General features: G+C 47.1%; 1 protein-coding gene across 1 annotated transcript in view; it reads right to left on the bottom strand.

Moving 5' to 3' along the window:
* E2F4 (E2F transcription factor 4) overlaps positions 1-24,318 on the bottom strand; it is a 362,041-nt gene that overhangs the window by 27,970 nt on the left and 309,753 nt on the right. The window contains exons 8-9 of the mRNA XM_086947763.1: positions 977-1,024; positions 564-608 (exon numbers count right to left, since the gene is read on the bottom strand). Of these exons, the coding sequence (XP_086803889.1) occupies positions 564-608; positions 977-1,024 (93 nt within the window). The remainder of the gene's footprint in view (positions 1-563; positions 609-976; positions 1,025-24,318) is intronic.

The following is a 24,318-nucleotide window of genomic DNA, read 5'->3' as shown; positions in this document are numbered from 1 at the left end:
TGCCACCGAGGGCAAGCTAAGGTCCATGACCTCAGTCACTCTTCGCACCACCATTGGAATGATGCTCCCTACTCCGTAGCCATGGTAGGGATAGAAAGCATGCCAGTATCTGGAGAAGTATCCAGTACAATATTTACACCCATATCCTCACAAAAGTCCAAGCAGACATAAGGCTAGTATAATTCAGAGTCCAGCGAGAAGTTCTTCCTTGGATCTGCGCTGGCTGGCGCAGAAAGAAAACAGACGTCAGTGCGCCTGGGTAGCGCCTACAGAGGCACTGCAAAAGTCTCTTCTGACACAGACAACACCAACAATGCCAGGCGGAGCTGAACGATGCCACCTACCGGCACATAGGGGTACTGCTCACAAAAAAATCCCAGATCCAGTCTGATGCCTAGGGATAATTCGAACGTAAGGAATCTGCAGTTAGAAGTATCTATCAGACAGGGTTTTAGAGGTGCAACAAAGACAGCTATGAAACAGATTAGTGAACTTAGAAGCCACTAAAAAGGTGCATATGGCGGTTTACTCTGTAAAGGCAAGTGAGAATGGAAGATACCCACCTTCTGAGGACATCAATTCTTCTAACAGGTCTGAGGTCATACATTCTGGAAAAGAAAACATGTCATTAAGAAATATTCCAGACATCATGATAAAGTAACTTGAATTTATGAAAGTAGAAAAGAAACGAACATGACAAATATTTTTTTAAATTACAATTTTAGCAGAAGTGATGAAGCAAATACTACAACAAGGTAGGTGCATGACACAGAAGTAGGAAGAAAAAGACAGATAATGGCCAGACTGATGTACATTGCAGTGAGCTGGCGTCAAGACTGATGGGTCAGTAATGTAGAGAGAGGTGCTATACAAGGCACTTAAGGGAGATTAATGAAGTGTCAAGTCTTTGGAACAATCGTCTCATAGATTATGGGAGGGTGTAAGGAAGAAGGCACAAGCAGACGGAAGGACAAACCTCTTGTTGGATCAAACATATCTGATAAGTCTTTGGGAAATTCCAGCACTGAAAGAAGAGAGACAGGCTATTTAGCAACTGGCAAAAAACAATTCACCAAACATCCATGCATTTAGCACTAACAAGCATGACCAGAATAACTATATATTATAGTGTAAAACAGTTAAGCATTTTTTGAGAAATGAAAGGTTCAAAAGTTAGCTATATCTTGACCGTTGATAACCAGATAGGCTCTGATTGACCACTTTAAAGGGGACTTGTCATGTCTAAATGGTTAGTCACAATCTGATCAAGATGTTCTGGCAGCCATTACTGGATTCAGGTCCCTGTGTCCTGAAAAAGAATTTTTCAAAAAACATAGTGGGGTGGGAAACAGCCTTTACAACGCAGACAGAACTACGCAGTGCCATTACAATGCAGGCACTACAACAAACGCGTTGTTACCACACGTTCCATTACAACAACTTGTTTTAGGGAACGCACTGTTGGATTTTAAATCCAACGCCTTCTCTACTGTTGCCCCGCTGGAGTTGGAATAGTAAAAGATACTATTCCAAAGTCCAGCACTTCCCTAAGGCAAGTTGTTGTAACAACTTGTGTTGTAATGTAACACGTGGTAACGACACGTTCACTGTATTGCCCACGTTGTAAAGAACAAGTTACTTACCTTCGGTAACAATATATCTGTAAGAAACATAGGTTAGTTATAGACTCCATACCTTAGAATTACTCAGAGGCGTCAGACTGGATCCGGAAAGTTTTTTCTTCAGCAGTATCCCCGTACGTCGGAAGGTGGCGTCAGTCGACTCCGCGTTAGTCGACTCCGCGTTAGTCGACTGCGCGTTAGTCGTCGGGTCGCCGAGATGACGTTGCGGTAGCTACTTAGACGCCGCACTAGTGTGCCGAGGTTAGTTCTGTACACGACTTTCCACGCCAGAAGCGCAGAGCCATGCAAGACACTGCCCACTGGTGCGCAAAACTAGGGCCTTGAAAGGAAATCCTTAACCTTAGAAGTCAGTTTGCAAAACGGGGAGGTAAGGAATTGTATTTATTTATTTATATCATTTCTAGAGCGCACTATCACCTGACAGGCATCCTGGCGCTAATAGTGACTTGACATAACATACCTCTTTTAAGATCCTACTGAAGCCAACCCCTAGATCTTGGGAAATAGCCATGTTTTTAAATTCCTTCTAAAAAGCAGGCGGTCACTGATTTTTCTCAGCTAAAGAGGTAAGGTGTTCCAGAGCTTTGCAGCAGGGACCCCAAAGGATCTACCACCTGCTCTAACTTTTTTAAATCTGGGGATTTTTATCAGTTTTGTCCCAGATGAGCGTAATGTCCTAACAGGAACATACCACTCAAATTTGTTTTGGAAAGAGGTGGCACCCATTCCATGCAAGGCCTTAAATACTAAGCAGAGTGATTTAAACTGGATTCTTTGTTTCACAGGGAGCCAGCGCAACTCCGCCAAAGCCAATGAGGCGGAGGACCTTTTTGGACTATCCTAGTACTAATTTAGCTGCAGTTGACTGTAGCCTCTGCATCCTAGCAAGAAGAAACTTTGGTGACTCAAGGAGCAGGGCATTGCAGTAGTCAAGAACGGATAATAGCCAGGCAACAACCTACAACTTTCGTCACATGCGCCTCCAAAGTGAGATTACAATCAAATGTCACACCCAGGTTACAGACGGACTTAACAGGCTGAACCATATTGGGGGGATCAGAGGGACAAAAATTACTAGGCAGCCCGGAACGTATCCTTTCCGTGGCACAATAAATCAACTCCGTTTTAGATGCATTAAACTGCAGCGAGTTATCCCTCAGCCACAATGTCGTGTCCCCCAAGCAACTATGAAACTCATCTAGAGAGGTTGAATGAGCTCCCTCCAGGGAGAGAATTAATTGCCTATCATCCGCATAATTAACAATCTCAATGTTATGACGCTTGATGACCGCCATCAGGGGTTTCAAGGAGATATGCAATTTTTAGGACACTCCGGAACGAGGGAGAGCTTCTTAAGCAAGGGTGTCACCAATGCCTGCTTCCACTGAGACGGCACCACCCCATCAGTGAGAGACTGATTGCAAATCAGATGGAGGAAACCGCTCTGCTCTGAATTCTTTCCAGATCTTACAAGGCACCGGATCCAGGGGAGAACCAGACGCAATATCATCAGCTAGTCTATAAAAATCCTCCGGCTCAAAAGACGGAAACTGAGAGAGAGCCCGAGGTAGCTCCCTCCAAGTTGACACCGGCACCTGCAGAGCAACTGACCTCCATGTCAAGCAATGGCGCATTCATCCCCGACAGGAGAAAGGGGGACCCCACCCATATCCATGATAATGTCATTGACTTTATCATGGGAAAACCTGGCTAGCTCTTCACAAAGACTTTGAAAGGGAGAAATCACATTTTTGGAACAATCTGGGTTGGTCAAGCTATTAAGAATGTTAAAAATGCTTCTAGCGCTGTTAGGGGCATTAAGTATCAAGGTGGCAAAATGGTCGGCCTTGGACCTATTAATCCTCTTCCTATATTCTGAAATCTTTATTCTCCAGGAGAGCTTATTCACATCCTGGTACCCATGCCTCCATTTCCTCTCGGCCCGTTTACATTCAAGTTTCAGGGTTTTCAGCTCCTCGCTAAACCAGCACTTCGAGCTTGTTAACTTCCATTAATAACTGAATTTCAACCCTATGCTTGGGCAACGATCTAACAGTCAAAAGCCCACAAGGTAGAAAGTCCTTAACCAAGAAGTCAGCCAGTGGAGAGGCGGTCTCCGTAAAATAGAGAGCTTCCCTATAACTGGCCCCTCTATAAATAAGGTGGAGTTCTGCACTGGAGTAGTAGAGCGGGTGTCTTACTTTCTCCGGATCCAGGTAGGCCAAGGGAAGGGCAGCATGCCCAGAGCTAAGCGTGTCCTTAGCACGGACAGGCGCAGACGGGTTTGCCTTTAGCTCGCCATCAGCGCGCCGCCGGCGCATTCGCTGCGCGCTCGCGTCAGCATCTCTTTTATCTGTGCACCCCCGACTAGACCGCTAACTTCCGGAAAGGCGGGACCTGATCAGGACCTGAGGGCTGATCAGGAAGCCTAAGGAATCTGAAATGGCCGAGAGGTAGCCCTTTAGAGTGCCCAGAGCAGAGCCTTGCTGGGCCAAAGAAAGGAGGAACAAGAGCACCTGAAAAAGAGGGGAAGAAAGAGGATCCACAGCCTTTGCTGTACACCTTGCCACAAATGTGTTCCATCTACAGGCGTATACCATCTTAGTGGAGGGATGCCTGGCTGCCAAGATATCATTGCAGACTTCGGGAGGCAGGTCAAACGGCGTCAACTGCTGCCGCACAATCTCTACGCAAGGAGGTGGAGGCTGGACAGGTTTGGGTGGAGGACAGTCCCCTGCTGCTGCGACAGAAGATCCTCCCGAAGAGGCAGTCGGATCGGAGGATCGATGGCCCTGTTGAGCAGCTAGGGATACCAGACTCTTCGTGCCCAGTCCAGACCCACAAGAATGACTTGGGCCTGGTCGCGCCTGATCTTCATCACTCTGGGCAGAAGTGCTATAGGCGTATAAGGCATATAGAAGATCGCAACTCCACTTTTGACCAAAAGTGTCACACAGCGAGTGCCGCCTTAGAAATTCCAATGTGCAGAATTCCTGACATTGCGTTTTCTCTTCAGTGGCGAATAGATCTAGCCAAGGCTTCTCCCCACTGTTGAAAGAGACCTTGAACCACTTCCGAGTGAAGACGCCATTCGTGATCCACCATGCACCTGCGGCTGAGTTTGTCCGCCCTGGCATTCAGTGAACCTGCCAGGTGTTGAACCACCAGGGATAAGCCCTGATGTTCCAGCCATGTCCAGAGGTGGAGAGCCTCTTGATATAGGGTCTACGACCCCACCCCCCTTGTTGGTTGCAGTACCACATGGCAGTGGTTTTGTCCGTGAACACCAGCATTACTCTTCCCCGACAGAGGGAAGGCATGATTTGAGTGCAAGACGAATCACCCGAAGCTCCAGAAGGTTAATATGGAGCCCAGACTCCTCCGGAGACCAGAGGCCTCTGACCTCCGCCTCCTACTTGTGGCCACCCCATCCCAGAAGTGATGCATCGGTCACCACTGTGAACTCTGGTTGGGGAAGAGAGAAGGATCTGCAGTCAAACCAGTTCTGGTTCGTTAGCCACCACTGCAATTGGTGTGCAGTGCCCTCCGAGATCTGGACGCAATCGGACAGGTTCCCCTGTTGTTGTGCCCATTGGAACTTCAGGTCCCAATGCAGAGCCAGCATATGCCATCTGGCACGGTCCACCAGCAGAATGCATGAGGCCATCAGGCCCAGTAGCCAGAGGGTCATCCTGACCGCAACCCGGGATCGAGGCTGAAAGATCGGAATCATAGCCTGAATATCCCAGACTTGCTGTTCATGAGGATAGACCCGAAACTGCGTCGTGATCAGTACCGCTCCGATGAAGAGGAGCTTCTAAGAGGGAATCGGGAGTGACTGCGGCACATTGATGGAAAACCCCAGCAAATGCAAGAGGTAGGCTGTAGTCCGGAGGTGGGAGACGACCGCCTGGGGCGAGCACGCCTTCAATAGCCAGTCGTCAAGATAGGGGAAGACTCGAATCCCTGATCTGCGCAGACGAGCTTCGACCGCCGCCATCACTTTTGTGAACACCCGAGGGGCACTGGTAAGGCCAAAGGAGAGCACGGTAAACTGAAAATTATTGTGGCCTACCGTGAACCTTAGGTAGGTCTGGTTGGCCGGCAGGACGGGGATGTGAAAGTAAGGGTCCTGCAAGTCCAACGCTACCATCCAGTCTCCTGGATCGAGGGCAGACAGGACCCGAGACAGCGTCAACATTTTGAACTTATGCTTCCGGAGGAAGCAGTTGATGTTCCTGAGATCCAAGATTATGACGCAGGCCTTTGTTGGGCACCAGAAAGTAGTGGGAATAGCAACCACGACCTACTTCCAGGACAGGAACGCGCTCGATGGCTCCCTTGGCCAAGAGTGCAGAAACTTCCTGTTGGAAAAGGGCTAGATGATCCTCCAACATGCGATGGTACTGAGGTGGCATGGATGGAGGGGCAGTCTCGAAGGGGATGGAGTTGCCTCTTCGGACTATCTGCAAAACCCACCTGTCCGACGTGATGGTGCGCCAGTGAAGGGAGGTGATGGTGAATCCTGCCGCCCACTGGCGCTTGGTGGCCCTGAAAGGTTGGACTAGGAGGGTTTGAAGGCTGCTGCAGAGGGGGCTGTGGTGGACTGGCCTGACCGCTGCCCCCCAGAACCACGGCATTGGTTCCCACATCCCCAGCCGCACAGGGGCTAAACAGCTTGCGCCGGCCTGTGGCCCTGGGTGGGATGTGATGGGGCACTCCTTCAGTAGCCACGAAAGGGGCGAAAAGCAGACTACGTAGGGCCGGTGGTGGAGAGGCCCAAGGACCTGGCCGTAGCCAGAGTCCTTACAGCGCTCCAGCGCTGTGTCTGCCTTGTCGCCAAATAGGCAAAGGCCATGTCCATAAGAGTGGATTGAACATCCCCTGAAAAAACAGTCGACCTCAACCAGGCATAGTGTCGAAGGGCTACCGACGTGGAAATCATCCTGCCTAGTGTGTCGGCGGTATCCAGCTCACAGCGGATGGTAAACGCGTCTCTTCCTTCAGCAACTGCTGGAGTAAGTATGTCCTGGGTCTCCTCCAGGCACTGAGGCAGGACTTGCGCAACCGTATCCCACATGAAGTGAGAGTAACGGCCCAACAGACAAGCAGTGTTTGCCAACCGTAGTCCCAAGCTGGAGGAAGAAAAGATCTTCTTCCCAAGATGGTCCAGCTTTTTGGATTCCCTATCATATGGAGTGGTAGGGAAAGTACCCTTGGAGGTGAAGGCTTGGACCACCAAGCTCTCAGGGGTGGGGTGTTGCGAGAGGAAAGTGGAGTCCCCCAGGCCGGGCGGTGGAGTCTGGCAATCATCCCTGGACCAGGTGCCCAAAAGGATGTTCATGAGGGCTTCATTAAACGGCAGCAGAAACTGCAAAGAGCTCGCTGTCGGTTGAAGCACCTCAGTCAGGAAGTTAGTTCTAACGGCCACTGTAGGTAGCTCAACGTGGAGATCCTCGGCCGCCCTGCGCAACACCACGGCTTATGAGGCTCCCTCCTCCGTAGCCACGGTAGGAGAAGAAAACATGCCAAGGTATGGTGAGGTATCCCGACCACTGGCTTCCCCCAGTTCCTCTCAACAGTTTGGTTCATAACCTAGCTGGTCAGTTAAAAGGTCCCTAGACCCCTCCCAGTCCTCCTCACCCTCCTCTGGCTGCCAATCTGGTCACAAAGAGCCAGGGTAGAACAGGGGCACAAAAGTACCCATCGGCAACAGATCAGGTGTCGGTCACCCCTGGGCCGGCTCTGTGTCTACCTCGAGGTGGAGGCCGGGTCGACGTTGGCTAGGGACACAGCCGACGCCTGCTGCGGACATGGAGCAGGTGGAGTCAGCGCTGGTGGAGGTGTTACGAGGTCGACCGGCGCCGATCCGGATCCAGGCCTGGATCCAAGGGGACCCAGCGGTGCCGAGGCCGGAGCCGGTAGCGTCAAAGGCCCAGGGCCCCCAGCCGAGTCTGCGGGGCCCGAAGGCCCGCCGGCGGAGTCAGGCTGCCCATAGATGGCATGCATCGTTTCGTAGAAAGCTCAAGCTGGGCAGGGGGGCGCCGGGTCCCGGGAAGGAAGGGAAGCTTGGAGCCAACCCTACGGGCTCCGCATGTGGAGCCGCGGGAGCGGCACCACCCGCATTCCTTGACGCGTTGGCTGACGGACGGGGAGAAGTCGCAAAGCGACGATGCTTCTTCGACTTCTTCTTGTGCTTCGACTTACCTGACCTGCCGATGAAGAATGGTGATGGCGCCTCGACCTCCTACGCAACCGGGACCTCGAGCAACATGGAGACGACTGCCGGGCCTCAAGTAGCTTTCAGGACTGCTCCCACAAAGACTTCAGGGCAATGGTCCGGCAGTTGGAGCACGACTTAGGGTCGTGGTCGCGCTCCAGGCAGTAGAGGCATACGCGGTGCGGATCCGTCACCGACATCAGTCAGGTAGAGGAACCGCAAGCCTTGAAGCCAGGCATTCCTCGTGCACCAGTAGTCAATGGACTAAAAAAACGAAGTCGACAAAAGTCGAGAAAAAAGGCAGTCAAAAAGTGATCCGGAGAGAGCGGTAACCGCTCTCTCTGGCTCTGCGCTTGCTGGCGCGGAAAAAGAACGGACGTCAGCGCGCAAGGGAAGCGTCTAAGTAGCTACCGCGATATCATCTTGTCAATCACGACGACAAACACGGAGTCGACCGACGCCACCTTCTGAAGCGCAGGGGTACTGCTGACTAAAAAACGTTCTGGATGCAGTCTGACGACTGGAGGTAATTATAAGGTAAGGATTCTTTAACTGTTTCTTTCAGATGGCATACGTTGTAAAAGCATGTGTTAATACGTCATACTTCCAAAGGGGTAGGTTGAGAACACCATGACCCTAAAGGGCATGTGTGTGGGGGGCATGGTCCCCAATGAAGTGCATTGTTTTTGAGGATCACAAAAAGGAGTTCCTATAAAGGGTGATAACAGATTTTAGTCACAATGTACATTTTTGGAGGTATCAGACTAGTTTTTTGGAATTGTGGTATATTCTAAGGCCACTTTACCCTGTGTAAAATGCTGAGTCCCTGCTGAGTCTTGATGAACCTCAGAGGTTATGGAAGATGCTCCAGAAGCTAGAAAGAGTATATTTTATGTGGTCTCACACCAATTCCCGCAGCTATGTAAAAAATTAAGAATGCCATGCTCTGTAAAACATGTACTTTCAACTGCACCAGCAGGCCAGTTGACTCCTCAGTGTTCTACTGCAGTCTCCTACATGCATTCTAATAACAACTAGAGTACCAACATTATTGATGACAAGATTGTAGCACACCTGAAGCCATCTTGATATAAAAGGAAGGTAAAACCTTGTAGGTAAGGGGCTGAGGGGAAAAGTAGGGAAGGTGAGGGGAAAGAGAACGAAAAGGGGTAAATAGATTTGGGAGTTAGAGAATATATTTGTCTAGCCAGTTATTAGAATAGAAAGGTCTTTAAGCATAAATAAATAAATAAATGAAGCAGATGAGATTCAGAGGAAAGGTAGTGAGAGGCAAGTAAAGTTGTGTGACTGAAATAGGGAACAGGTACTCACCAAAGAATCACGTAGCTTAATGCATCTTGATAATAACAAGTGGTCTGTGGAGGAAATAGGAGCAAGGAGAGGAGAAACAGCTTGCAAGTCTGGGGAGCGATCTTTAGCAGAGGGTTGTATTGTGTGGGGGACAGTGACTCGTAATAGAAGGGGTTCCTATCGAGAAATGTGCCTGCCGTTTGGAAAGGAGTCAGAGTATTATTCAAATGATTAATGTCTGGAGTCATGGTGATGCTTAAATTAACACGGTGTGGTTGGAAAAGTGCAGTGGCAGGGAAAAGACATGGGCGTAATCGATAAATAGCATTGTCCGGCTCATACTATGCGATATGTTATTGTGAGTAGTGAGCCTAAGAAGATGCGCGCTCAGTGGCAGAGCCGACAAATCAAATCTGACAAAAGGTTAGATCTGGGCATCGGGAGCAGAGGGTGGTTGGCAAGGCGCAGTGGCCGAGAGAGTTCAGGGACATGACAGGCAGCAAGCATTTACCAAAATGATTCTGACAAAAGACTAAATCTGGGCATCGGGAGCCTCTAACAATCTTTCCTCTGAATCGCCTCTGCTCCATGCTTGAAGGCCTTTGTATGTTAATATCTGGCTAGACAAATATATTCTCTAACTGTAATTTTAGCCTAAGCTATGAATGCATTATACATGTATTTTTGTTGTCTTTTGTACATGTTAAACAAATTAAGTATTATTTTCCCTTACCTCAATATGAGCGGTCTCCCTCTGGACACTTGCATGCACTGCAAGTTAGTTGCAACATTTGTTGTATCTTTGCTTTTTGTTTAAGCTGACCATACCATGTTACTATTGTACAGATTTACTGATTATTGACCATCATTGCACTTCCGTTCTCCCAATCTCTTTTCCCCTTTACTTTCTCTTTCCCCCCCACAACGTTCCTTACGTTTTAACTCTGCCCCTTTCCTATCACCTGCTATTTATTCCGAATCTGGCACCTTGCTTACTCTCATGCCTAATTCACTCAACACAACCTCATCTTAATGTTTTTCATTTTCTTTCCTTCTCATTTTATAACATCACTTTAGATCTCTCAAACTTGTTCTTATATTGTATTGTATTGTATTGTAATTGCATTTATATAGCGCTTACTACCCCTGACGAGGCGTCGAAGCACTTTTTCGGCGGGTAGCACGCTACTCCGGGACCCACAGAGGATTAGTTTTGAATTAGTATAGTGAAACATGCAAGTACATTTTAAGTGGTGGATAGGTTAGTCAGTTATTTGGATTTGGAATGATAGCAGAAGGATAGAGTAGGACAAAGGTTAGTATTTATTAATCGCTCGCTTGTTGACGCATGCTATTCAGGGAGCCTATAAAGGATTAGTGGTGAATTAATATGGTGAAATATGAGGTAATTTCAGTGGTGGATATTAGTGTGTTACTTGGCGTGAGAAGGATAGCGGATGGATAAAAGGGGAAGAAAGATTTGCATTCATATAGCACTTGTTACCCCTGATGAGTGTTGAAGCGCTTTTTTGGCGAGTAGCACGCCACTCAGGAACCCATAAAGGATTAGTGTTGAAAATTAGTATAGTATAAATATGAAGTAATTTGAGTAGTAGATATGTTATTCAGTTATTTGGGCAGTATATTAGTATAGTTGAATATGGAACATGGAATTTGAGAAGTGAACATGTTAGTCTGTTACTTTTGATAGAAAAAGGATAGTGGAGGGATAAAAGAGTGAAGGATTTTTTTTTTTTAAGAGAAAAAGGGCAGCATTTCAGGCCCTAGTCCCGACCAGTCTCGAATAGGCCCAAACAGGCAACTACCCTTGTCCACTCCACCCTTAGCCTCGACGCCCGGGCTGAGACGCCCTAAGCCTGGCCCTTTTTGTAGCCCTAGTAATCAGGTGACCCCTTCAGCCAATGGGAACCCTAGCCCTAACACTATACAATCACAACACTAGCCCTAACATCTTGAACCAATAGGAGACCAGGACCTTGCAGCCAATCTTAACCCTAGTCCAAGCACCCAATAAGGTCAAAAACCCTGATCTCGACATCCAATAAAGGCCTTAGTCCTACCACTAGTCCCAAACCAAGTCCAAGCAGCCAATGGTACAAGTAGCCCTAGTGCCTACTTCCAATAGAAAGCCTAACCCTACTCTTAGTCCCACTACTGGTCCAACAACCAATCACACCAGAAGCACTAAATCGCTACTTCCAATTAAAGGTCTAACCGTAGTCCTAGTCCCACCCTACTCCCAACAACCAATAACATAGGAAGCCCTAGTCCCTACTTCCTATAGAAATCCGAACCCTAGCCCTAGTCCCAACCCTGCAATGATTGAATCACAGACCGAGAAACCAATCAGAACCCTCAAATACCCAGCCACTGAGGACCTTAACCCTAACCCAATAGAAACACCAGATACAACCACCAATCAGTGTATACATGTGCCAACCATCAGCAAACCATATAAGGTCCCAGCAACCTCAGACAAGGTTTGCTGGCCAGGGAGTTGCAAGCTGCTTGCCCCTGTTCCGAATCTCCTAGGAGACAGACAGGCTCAATCCACAACTTTTCACTTCAGCAGGTAAAGGCTTCACTAATTCGAAATCTAACAATACTGTTTGAATAAAGCTTTACTCCCCCTGCTGGCCAAAAAACGAAGTGCACAGGCCCCAGTAAATACAGTTTCAACAGCTCACAGAAGCACCCTCTGATGTAGAAAATCCCTGTTGCTTGGGGGGCAGCGGGGCTGGCCTCACTGGCTTGTGAACACAAAATGGTGGCTGGGGGTGCACTGTTTCAGCACACAGGCCTAAGCACAGAGCAAAGGAGAAATTTGGAGGGAAAACAGATTTGTCACCAAGGAATGAGAGGGACAAACTACAGAAGTTGGACTGCAAATCCCACAATTCAACACACTAAATGAAGGCAATCATGGGCAGGGAAAACCACACATTTAAAACACAACACAGGTGATAAAATATGCAATTACAGCAGGCTAAAACTACAATTTTCAACTGTAACAACCACAGGCATAGACAGTAAACACAGAAAGTGAAAATCGTTTTTTAAATAACTTTTTGTCTTGGGAAGAGACAGCACTAGTCTGTCTCCTTACCACTTCCTGGACTCTGCTCAAAGCAATCTGGGGCACATGTTGGCTGCAACTCACAAGATGGAGGAGACTGATTTGGGGTGCACCCAGCAAGGCTTTCAGGGGCCTGGGCAGGTGTGCGAGGAGGGCTCAGGCTTGCCTGGTAGCTGAATAGCCAATGGTCTGCTGGCCTGGGGGTGGGGTCTGGGCAGCTGCTTGCTCCTGTTCAGAATCTCCTAGGAGACAGACAGGCTCAATCCACAACTTTGGACTTCAGCAGGTAAAGGCTTCACTAACTCGAAATCTAATAATACTGTTTGAATAAAGCTTTACTCCCCCTGCTGGCCAAAAAACGAACACGTGTCGACTGTTTTGTTTGGTCTATTTCTGGCAACTAATAAAATATAGAATATTACATTTCAAACAACATCAGATTTTGGAATCTTTTACTCCAGGAATTTACGTACAATTATTAGGCACCAACCTATCACACGTTCAAAATAATCTACTTTAATTTGGTGGTTCTTGGGTGAAGCCACATGATAGGTATGCGCCACACTAAGAATTTGGTCCTGTCCCATTGTGTGTGAACCCAGGCAACACCACCCCCCCCCCCCCCGAATGAGCATTGTAGAAATTATGTTTAGTGCTGTAGAAAGAAAAATTAGGAAATTTTGTATGAGTTCTCAAACATCTTCCTCATATCAGTAGACATTATGACATCCAGAGAGAAACATGTACTGCCAACACAAGCAGCAGAATTTTTTCCGTATTCTTGATACAGTAACTGTAGGAAAGTGGATTTCAGTTGTAGTAACCCCCTCAACCACCCACTTTTTTTGCCAGATTTCTGATGCACTGTGACTGGGTGTGCACTGGGTCCATGCCAATCAGGTTCCCAGTGAGCACTTCTCATTCTCCTCCATCTTGAAGATGAGGGGACTCCCCTAATCAGGACACGGGCATATACCCCCCTCCTCCTGGAGGATGGCATAGGAGGGGGTTTAGACACCTCAGGGAAGGGATCCATTGGTCCCAATCTGCACGCCCCTGTAACGCCCCTATATTCGAGTATTTAGAGGCACCCCTGAACCTTGCTCTTTGGATGTGATGAACTAAGGAGGACGGAAAAGCCATGCACCAGTGGAAAAGATGACGACTCACTTGGTCCCAAGCCCTATTGGCCTGTCCTTTCCAGTTACCCTGCTTTCAGTAACCTGCATGGCCCACAGCCAGCAACCTCAAGAACCCCGGAGGACCTGAAGCATTGGGCTCCCAACGCTGATCTGCACCAAGCCGCCCCAATGCCGCTTGTGGCCACCCTGTGCTCGCTTCAACTCCCAGGGCCTTTGCTCTGAGACTGTGGCTATCTATTTGCAAACCGTGCCTCTTCGAGATACCCAGCCCCATTGGATAACATTGGGCCCAATGACCTCTGCACACGGACGCCCCAGAGCTGCCGGTGGTGCAGTACCTACCTGGTTTTGACCCTTGCCCTGTGTAGTCCCAACCCCCCCGAGTACTTACCTCCTAACTGTTTAACATTGTTTTCCTCCATGAGATTGCATTGTAAGTCCTATCAATTGCATTGAACTGTCTAACATTATCAAAGCAAAAACATACAACTGTACTTGATTGACATTTACAGAAAAACATTCTTAATACTATAAAGTGTGTAACTGCATCTACAAAAGATTACTGCATTCTTGAAAAGTATTACTACCTCTACAAAACTCTACATTTTGCCTGCACTAAATGATTCTTGGTTCTAGAACAAAATAACTTTTTATATGAACAATTGGTCTGGATTCAGTCTGAGTGTGTGCTATCATTTCTTGCCTGAGGGTGTACAATAAATGCTTAACATTACCCTCTGAAAAGCCTAACTGCTCAGTCCAGTTACCACTAACTTGATAGTAAGGTATTATCTAAGTTATCCTCTGCCATACCTCTAGGGGCCCACTGGACTCTGCACACTATACCTTGCTTTGGTATAGTATACACAAAGCCAGTTTCCTACAGTAACAGCAGCTGTTGCTGGATTTTGCATGAGGGGAGGAGTTCGCCTAACAGCTAGGGCGGTCGACCTAAAATTTGGGGGACCAGGTTTGAGTCTCGGCAATGACGCTGAACATCCTGTGATTCTGGGAAAATCACTTACCCCGTGACTAACAAAGAATGAATGTGTCCTCATGTAATGCAACTGGTGCTCTGTAAAGTGCTCCGATACCAGATACCAGCTCAAGCTAGCAGTATATAAAACTTTGTAGAAAAAAAAATGGTTACCAGGTCTTCCTATGAATGGTCTAATATAGGTATTGATCCAAAATGTCTCTGTGCCTTTTCTTTGAAGTTGAAAAGGAAACATGATTCTTCAAAATTGGTAAGCTAAAGTGCTGAGGCACCTTTCCGCTAAGAGCACTAAATTTCTCCAAAATCATCAGGTGGGGAGTCTCTTGGTTTGGGGTAAGGACTTGCATCCTCTGGAACGTCAAAATCATTCCAGTCTGGGTCCCCATCAGAGCAGTCTGATTCTCTTGATGAGATACATCATCTCCATCATCACTGCTTCCATCTGAAGGCAGTAAGCCAGTGTCGGTGGTATCCTGTGGTGAATTCAAGGCACTAGATGGTCCCGGGTGTTCAACCTCGGATGTTGATAAATCACTATGAGTGTCAGACGATGTGTTTACCAGCGAATCAAACATTTTTGTCAAGTATACTCTTTTCCGGTGTCTTGGGCTTAGTAATGGGTTGCTCTCTTGACTCTGCTTATGTGGGAAGCACTGGAAGTAGAATTGGAATTTGTTGTGGACAACTATTCAGATACTAGCCCTGAAGGTGGATGTAGGCTTTGATAGATGTCTTTAGCCATTACCAACAGGTAATGATTAAAGCAAGTAAATCTATGGAAGATCCAACCCTGGAGAAACAGTAGTTTCCTCCTCTTATAAAGAGTAACTTATTCAACCCAGTGCCACCCTAATTGCCATAGTACACAGTGATGTGAGAGATTGATCTTATTTTTAGCACCCCTAGAGAACAGCCTCAGAGATGCCCAATTTGCTCTGTCTTGCACCCAGAGTGCTATTGGCCAGTGATCTTAGAAAAAGTTACTTACCTATTACAAGAGTTCTCTAGCACTGGTACCTTTCAAATTATTCACTGCCTTCATGCTGTGGAACCATCAGCAGTCAATGTTACCGCAGCTGCATTTTAATACAGCAACACTGAAAATAAACCTGAAACAGTAGACTACCACTAGCCCACCCAGCTCATTTAATGACTCAAAGTCTAACCAACCCTCTTCAGATACACCAGCTGACAGATTTTCATAGCATGACTCAAAGGGTTGTCGGTGGCCTGATGAAGGGAAAGGAGAAGGGGAGCATGAGAATCTATGGGAATCTGCTGGAATATCGTAGTTACAGTTATATAACTTTTTTCTCCAGAATTGGACTTTTCATAGATTCACATGCTTGAAACAAGATACCAAACTAGCATATCACATTAGTCATAATGCTCAGGTGGAAATAAAGATCACCTTAAATAAATAGGTTGCGCACCACCGCCTGTCCCACTACCATTTCGACTTGATGTCCAGACGATAATGCTTTGCGAAGAAGAGAGTTGAAAACCAAGTCTCTGGTTACTTCGGTTCAGCAAGGACACACCAGCGAGCAGTGCAGCTGTGGCAGTCACGCATCTCATTAAATACACGTGTATTGTTTCTCAGAGGATGACCAGCTTTAGCTTGGCATTACGATATACATGCTGAGGACCAGGGTGCTATGCTCTGTTTTGAAAAAGGAAAATAAAAAGGTGTTGAAGCCAAAATAGGCCGTAATCATTCTGGACTTACTTGTGTTACTGTTGCAAGGGGATCTGGCCTAGCAGTTCAGGCTCAATTATAGCAGCCCAAGGGAATTAGCAGGGGCAATCAATCTGGCAATCACTTTTTTGTTTTCCTCAGTGGGACGCCCAAAGTATGACTGGTATGCCCATATACGGGTCACTGTGCCATAAGACTCAAGTTGCACCCTACTAGCAAAGACTTAACCAGTCTAGGGTTGCTTGTGTTCCTATTGCGATTGGTCTGTCTGTTTGGGCTAGAGAGCTCCTATTGGCATATAGCTGGGTCTAATCTGAGGTGGCATAGGGGACATAAAATAAGATGGATTGGGATACTGCCCGAGTAATTAACAGTGGCTGAGATTAATTCAATTATTACGCCCATCACTTTGTAAAATTTCTTCTTGTTCCGGATACACCACAAAAGTAATGAAAAAGGGTCTTTAGTTTTAGCGATACCACTGCTTCAACCATGCTTCAATAGTCTGTTAAACTTTGTCAGTTTTTTAACCATACGACCTATTTGTCAACTGCTACTCTTGCTTGCACACATGGTCAAAAGTTGACAGGATGGAATGGGAATAAGTCTAACTGTCATTAAAGGGTTTACAGTCATAAGCTGCAAAAGAAAGATAAACCCTTACATCCAGAGTCTTTAATTGGCAAAAGTAAAGTAAAATTGTTGCCTGCAACAAATGCATTCCACAACTGTGCCTGCACCAATTAAAGGGCCACGAACAAGATAATCTGTAAAGAGTTATATCCAGGTAGATCAACCCCTGACTTGCAAGACTGCTGCAGTCCTAGATTACCTAACAAGAATGATGTTTTTATGATACAACTCCATAAGCTGCCGCATGGTGCTTTTGAAAATTAGGTAATGATGAAGAACAAGGTAGTACATTGCATTTCCAATGTTGACATTGCTATCTGATCATTTATTCAAACGTTGTTTCTGCTAAGCGCCATAGAGACCATAAGGAAAGATTGGACTTCATTGAAGTGACCAGTAGGAATGGGACTTGCATGGGAGCAAATTATGTTCGATCTTCGGACTTTTCCACCTGTGGAATCAGAGATCCAGTTAAATCTGGGTCCTCCCAAATGCTTAAGTATCTGGGGTGTTTGGATAAAATAACTACCTACCCAAATTTAGAAATCCTGAAGATGGCTAGAACAACAAGCAGTTTAATTTATAACGTAGGTGATTGGCGATCCCCAAGTTCGGTTAGTAATACTTTAACCTCTGTGTGTATAGATATCACAGAGAGAAATGTGGGAAATGGGCTCCTCATGCAGCTACTCCGAAAATCTCCAAGAAGAGCTCGAAAACTGTAGACTTAAAAGCTAAATTATCACCTAGCGACTGGGGGCAGTTTATTAATGGTTTACACCTGCATCTATTCCAAGAAAGCTGGGCTACTGACCCAGTCCACAGGTTGAGGTTTATGAGTTCTAGTATTGAGATCCAATACTCAAAGGCCGGCAGCACCTTGGGAGGTTTGATTGTTTGGGTATGATCTTCTATACATAGACTGTTCAATTAAACAGATTCCCATGTGCTCCCCAAAAGTATAGGGGTTGGCGATCACTCCCCAGTATGGGAATCAATTTCTCTTAATTAACATCTGTAATAGGAGCCTCTCTAAAGTTAAAGATTAAAACAAAAATGTTACCCTCCAGCTCCTTTGTAATGTCTTAAACTCCAGAGAAAAAAAATCATTCTGCTATTCTTGCTGGGTATTTTAATATAAGGTTGGAACTGTTGGGTTTAACGTTTGATCAGGCTAAGGATGAGGATGATTACTGGGGAATACCTTATTAACAGTGCCATGTAGGAATTTCATGAGCAGACCAGCCTTTCAGGTTATGGACAGAGCACTATCCCATTATAAGCAAGCTTGTAATGGAGCAGTGCCACCTCTACTTTTAGAAGGGATAATTACACAGGTAATATAGATTGCATCATGCTGGTTTTAAGTGAATAGCAAGAAACAGTTGACATGTCTGTAAAGCATAGTTTTGCGAGTGACCAGGAGCCACTGGTATCAAAACTAAAAAGGTAATTTGATTAAGGATTGTCTGGATCCTACTGCAGGGGTGGGGTAACCTGTTTTGTTATTTCCAATTGTTCACCATCCATTGCTAAGATGATCCTTGATGTTCTAACCTGGCGTGGCCGTTTTGTGTGTTGGACGGTTTGTCACTGTGTGGATCTGTTTATGTTGTTGGTTCTAAAAATTGGAAGGGTCGCCGGATACGTGGGATGATGCTGTTTTTGACCTATTTGGGCACCGAGTAACTGCTCTCTTTGGGGCGACTGGCCTTGTGCTCCCTTAGGCACCGACTATGTTTTTTCTCTGTTGTCGCGAATTTCTACCTGCTTGGTGGCAAGTAGTGGGAGGGGGTTTCCGGTATTGTGGTACGGTGAGATATGTATGCCCCGTGCTTAAAAGATTTCCCATTCACTCAGTACTTTGTTTGCTAGCTGGATTGATCCCCAGTTTGCTGTGTGGATTCCCACCCCGGCACCCAGTCAGCCTTTATAAATTCTATGGAATGGAGATCAGTTGTGTTGATATCACTCAGGGTTGGCACAGTAGCCGGTAGCTGAAGAATATTCCCTCTATTCTGAGCATCGCAGTTCGCTTTTGATTTGAACTCCAGGATAAAAAGTAAAGTACTGGAATGTATTGGCTGCCAGGCAGGGGTTGCTCTGGGAGGGTACTCCCCTGTGTATATCTAACCGTTGGACCAGGAGTACTGCCGGGTTGTCCGGTTGTGACTGTGTGACCCTGAACTTTCTGTACTGGAAAAGCCAGAGGAACCTTCTGAACAGGGTTCTATTTTTTTTGATGTAGCGTCTGGAGAGGGTCAAGATTTTCCGCTGTCTTTATTGTTGTGCCATGGTGCTTTCCCTGTGTCGTAGGTAAAGCTAGGCTATACCCAGAATTTCCTCTTTTTACTTCCCTTGCTGTTAGCATTGATGTCTGCGGAGGGCTAGGTGCGCAGTTCTCAGATGTCGTTTTATTTGTGTTGTGATAGATTCTCTGTGTTTGTGGTGGAGCTAAGTTGGATATTGTCTCGTTCCGTGTGTGGGCCCCGTGTTCCATTGGGTATTTGTTTTGTACTCTCGCCTGTTTGTATTCCTGTATAGCAGATGACTCCATTTCGTCTGGCGTCCATGTGTCTCTGCCTTGGTCGCTATGCTACTGGGGCTGTGTGGAGTCTGTTTTTGGTGACTAGTGTGTCAATTAGGCTGCCCGAAGCCACCATGGTGGCCCTGATTGGTCGGTGGTCCGATTTGTAGCACCAGGAATTTCAGTTGACTGATTGCTATTTCAAGTTGGGTTGTCGCCTGAAGCTTTTTTTGTGTTGAAGAGGGGGCATACTGCTGGGTGGCTGAGGATGGTTGTTTTGTTGAGGCCTTTCCTCAGAAGTTGACGTTTTGAGCTGTAGTTGGTTCTCTATGTAATTGTGTTGACCTGTGCTGTAGTCTCCCCCCGGGCGGCTCACTGATTTAGAAAGGGTAAAGCGTTTGGCAGCGGATTCCTTTGCGACTGGTTTCTTAAATGCTTCTTTTTCTAGTGTAGCAGTTTTTTTTTGTCATTTGATTCCTTTTGTAAGCCCTCTAGCAGTGTAGACAAAATTGAAGGGAGTGAGGATGGTTTGTGGATGATGGGACCCCAGCTACAGGTCAATTTGGCCTCCTGATGAGCTCTACTAATTATTGAGTTTAATTGACCCAGTTTTTCGTCTACCCCCCCTACAAAGATATCAGAGTGTCAAGTAGTGTCAGTTGCAGGTCCATTTTGTCAGACTGATATTGAAGGACGTCAACAGTTCTTTGCATAGTGTTCAATAAGGTATCCCAAGTGTTGGATGGTCAGCTTGACGAGTCTGTGGTGCGAGTTATGGTCCTGTGGCTGGATGGTGTTGTGCCGTTTGCAGCGTTATGAACATGGCCTTGTTCTACGCGTATATTGTCTGTGTGTGGGGTCAGGTTTTTTGGGGAAGTCCACGGTGTAGGAGACAACTAGATCAGCCCACTCCTGGGACCTTATATAAGAGCGGTTCATGCTCGATCCCCCGGGCTTCTAGGACCGCAACATTACTTCGGAATGCTCCATGACAGCCATGTTTGTTTGCAGTTGTGTGAGCAGATATGGGGTATACTTTAGGGGATATGATGGCGATGGCGAGTTTGGGTGTAGTTACCCAAGAGTGCCATGCTTTAGCCCCTTCTCCTTTCCAGCTAATTCCTGTGCAGTGGATTGAGCTTCAGCACGTTCCCCCGTCCTAGTTCAGGCTAGCTTGGATGGGTGAGTGGGCAGGTGCACCCAGACCGAGGGCTAGGGGGCAGACTGGGGGTGGCTTGGATTGGAGAGTTGATCACCTCTTCCTTAAATCTCATATGTTTTTAGCATTGCTAGTTTTGGCTAAATCTGCTTGCTTCTCTAATGGTTGTAGTATGATAATTAGTTGCTCTGTGGAAATTAATTTGCTTGGTTGTGGGGCAACAGGTCGAGCATGCTCCTGGAGGATTTGGATTTCACCGCTTGAGAATATGAAGGATCCTGTATCTTTGAGAAAGTAGAATTTGGAATAGATTTTTTGTTGGAAAAGGTGTGAAGTAGGCCTTCCCGGGGGAGCACCTGCTATCGGGGCTCCCTAGTGGCTTACGCCAGGCACCTCGTGGTGCTGAGCCTGGAGGGTTTACATCCAACATGACTTCGGAAGAGGTCGCCTGGTTGAGTTTTGTTGCCCTGGTCTTCCTTTTGCGTTTGGGTCCCTGCAATTGGGGAAGGGGTTGGTATCTGTTCTTTCCAGACCTCAGTCTCCCTTATTATTATTATTATTATGTTTCTTGTATAGCGCCAGAATCGACCCCCGAAGGGGTATCTCCGCGCTTGCCTTGGGAACCCGTCCTGGCTTTTCCCTGTGAGATTGCCCCTACAGGGCATCCCCAAGGTGAAAGCCAGGCATCCCGCCGCGGGGGGGCCGTTGTGGAGATTAAGCAAGCTTAATGCCCAGAGTTGCAGAGTGTGAACCCATGATTAGGTCAGGCACCGAAGCGAGAATTATCGAGTCCATGGACATTTGAGCTCAAGACCCTGCCGCGTCGGGAATTGAACCCTGGTCCTGGGTCTGACCTCTGCTTCAGGGTCTGCCTGCTCTAACCAGTGAGCCACACTTCTCCTCCTGTGAGCTGTGGGCGCTGTGCTGACTTTTGTTGAAGGCGTTCCTGGCTGGCTGGGTAAGCTTGCGAGCTTGGTAAACGATGGATAGGAGTAAGTTGGTCCAGTACACATGGAGGAGAACCGAACAGTTGGGGACTTCCTTGCGGTGGCCTTCTTAATAGTTCCTTAACAGCGTCATGGGTGTAAGGGGTCTGTCAGCCTTGTGGACCAGAGCCTGGACCTTGTCCAGGGGCACGGAGGGGGGCGAGGAGCGGGACACAGAATTGTAGAGTGTGTATGAATGGTGCCAGAGACAGCTATCCCAAAGAGGCTGCCTGAGACCTAGTCATCACTCCTTCCCTGCTCGCTGAATTGAACTACCCGAGCCCCGCTATCTGCTACTGTTGCTGCCGCCAGCTTCCATCTCTGCCGTAAATGCATGGTACAGCTCGAGAAGAATTTGAGGAGGGTTTGTGAGGACCCCCCGTGGTGATGCTGGTCCTGCTGCTGCAGCTTCTGAAGCAGATGATTCAGCGCCTGAATGGTGTTGGGATAAAGCGAGCCTGCAATAAGGACGTCTGGGGGTGGGGGGGGGGGGGGGGGGGGGGGTGTGGAGGGGTGGAGGGCGGCAGAGTGACAGCTGTAGAAGCCTCGAAGATGACCACCAGTCGCACCGCCATTAGCCGGGCCATCTCCGTAGGACTACTGGAGCTCCTCACATAGCGGCAGCTGAGTACAACTGTCGCGTTCATGCACAGGCGCCCCAAACCGTCTTGTTGCACCTTGAGGCCGCTGTGCTGTCGTGGGGGTGAGACGTGTGGGGAGCAGGAGGCCCGGCCGCTTCACGGGCTGTAGATGTGTGTTGAATATGCGGCATTGTAGGCATGAGTTGTGAGCAGCTGCTCAGTGGCACAGCACTCACTCTTGCGCCAAGCAACTTGCCCGCCAGACAGTACACCTACCCCTGCAAGTGGAGAGGGGGGTCCCGATCGGGGGAAACGCTGGTTGGCAGTCGGTAGGCGGACGTAATATGGCAACAGTGGCGGCAGCACTCTCAGCTCCCCGCTCTTGGCTGAGGCTCACAGCTCTCTCTGATTTCGGCTTCGTGACCAGCTTCAGCTTCCTGTCAGCTCACTATCAGGACCAGACCTAATATCACAGGTTTTAAAAGTTCTAAATAAACCCTTTCTGGATCCCTCGGACATGGTGAGATTCTGTCATGATTAGGCACAGGTAGGAAAATTTTCCTCAATACAAGTAAGAAAAGTTGTGACAGTATCACTACAAAGAACTGAGCAGAGCTTAGAGGGACTCTCTTTCACGCAATGTGCGGTTAGAAATCTGAGGTGTGGTGGTGCTGGAGGAGAGGAATGAGGCAAGGGCTTCTCTAGGATTAGTTGAAGTTTGGTTCTACTGAAAATTATGTGGATGGGTATACCATCTCATGGGGTTGGACTTTACTGTCTAGTGCGGTTGGCTTTCACTGCTGGATCAAAATACAGTGGGACTCACACCTGGACAGCGGGGAAGATTCAAGCATGTGAATCTATGAAAGATTCAATGAAAGATTCAAAATCGGAGAACTAAACATATTTGCCTGAATAAATCTTAACTCCAGGAAAGTACCACAACAAATTTTCTTCTGAAGGAGGGACAGGGGGATAAGAGACATTCCCTTCTGTTGAAGTATGCCAACCACTTGCATTTTGAAAATCAAGATATAGGTCAGCATCAGTATTTTAAGGAGGAAGGAAATTATCAACCTTCGAGTCATAATCTAGGCGGTCATAATCCTCATCATGCAGGTCAATAGCCTCTGAATAGTGTCAGATTCAAATAGTGCTTCCATTTGGGCAAATCTTTAGGCCCTAGGAAGATACACTGCCAGATAGGCTTCGCCCCACATAAGACTTCAAAGGCAGAACTATATTCGTATCTTAGGGAGCTCTGTGTCAGAAGAGGTGACAAAAGTGGCGATGGCACCCTGACAAGCTTCAATTACTTCCTAGGCGATGAAACCTGAGGAGTCACAATGTCAGAAAAAGTCCTCACAAAGGTGTACATCAGTGTGCAGGCTGGCATTTAATTTACTCAGATGTCATCACATACAATGGGGTAAGCTGCAGCAAATGATGACACCAGGCGGCGCTGCAGTGTTACTGCTGTAGAACAGTTTTCTGGACACCGCTAGCGCGTGAAGGGATAATCATATGGTAAGGAATCCACAGGAACTTGCATCCACAGAAAAGCACCCAACTAGTAGAGACTAACTCAGAGATAACACCAGCTGTATCGAAGGAACAAAATGCTTGAAATAGAAAGGATTCACAAGCATCAGGGAAAATAGAGAATCCTGAGCTTGCTAGTCACTCAAAGAGATGCTTTCAGTAATCGATGAGGGTAAGCACTAAATCCCACACTTTATAACAGACTCATGCTAAAGAAGGTACGTTCCAAGGCAGTTTATGTCAAGGAAGGACTTGGTACCAACCTGCAGTGCTAGTCACTTCCCTTGTCATATCTTTCTGTTTTTTCTGGAAGCTAATGGATAACACCTTCCAGCTCCACTGAACGAGCAGGCAGTGCAAACAAATTCAAATAAGACTGCAGGCAGGCTGGTGTAGGTATAACTAGCACAAGCTAGACCCAAATACAGTCAGCCGTCATGCTCCTACTGCCCTTCCCTAAGAAGTCCTTAACAACAACGTTTCGAGAAAGTCATTGCTCTTAGCCAGGGATCTCTTTCACAAATGATTCAGGTAAAAACAAAAACAATTTACTATCCACTCTCCTCAGCTTTATCAGATAACACAAAGTGACAAATTAGTACTGCGATGCTAAAGCAATCCTTAAACCTGGTCCCTAAATGCCGGTGTGCTTGTAATCCTGTCGAGATAATGTTAAAAACAAATCTTGAAAATAAATGTTATTTTAACTTATTTCTGAGTTATCTACACACCTTCACAACTGAGCACAAAAATGCCAAAGTAACAAAAATTACCTTTGATG

The sequence above is a fragment of the Lissotriton vulgaris genome, chromosome 12 (genome assembly GCF_964263255.1).
Source record: "Lissotriton vulgaris chromosome 12, aLisVul1.2, whole genome shotgun sequence".
NCBI classification, from domain to species: Eukaryota; Metazoa; Chordata; class Amphibia; order Caudata; family Salamandridae; genus Lissotriton; species Lissotriton vulgaris.
The sequence above is the reverse complement of the archived record's forward strand: the minus strand, read 5'-3'. Positions and strand labels throughout refer to the sequence as shown.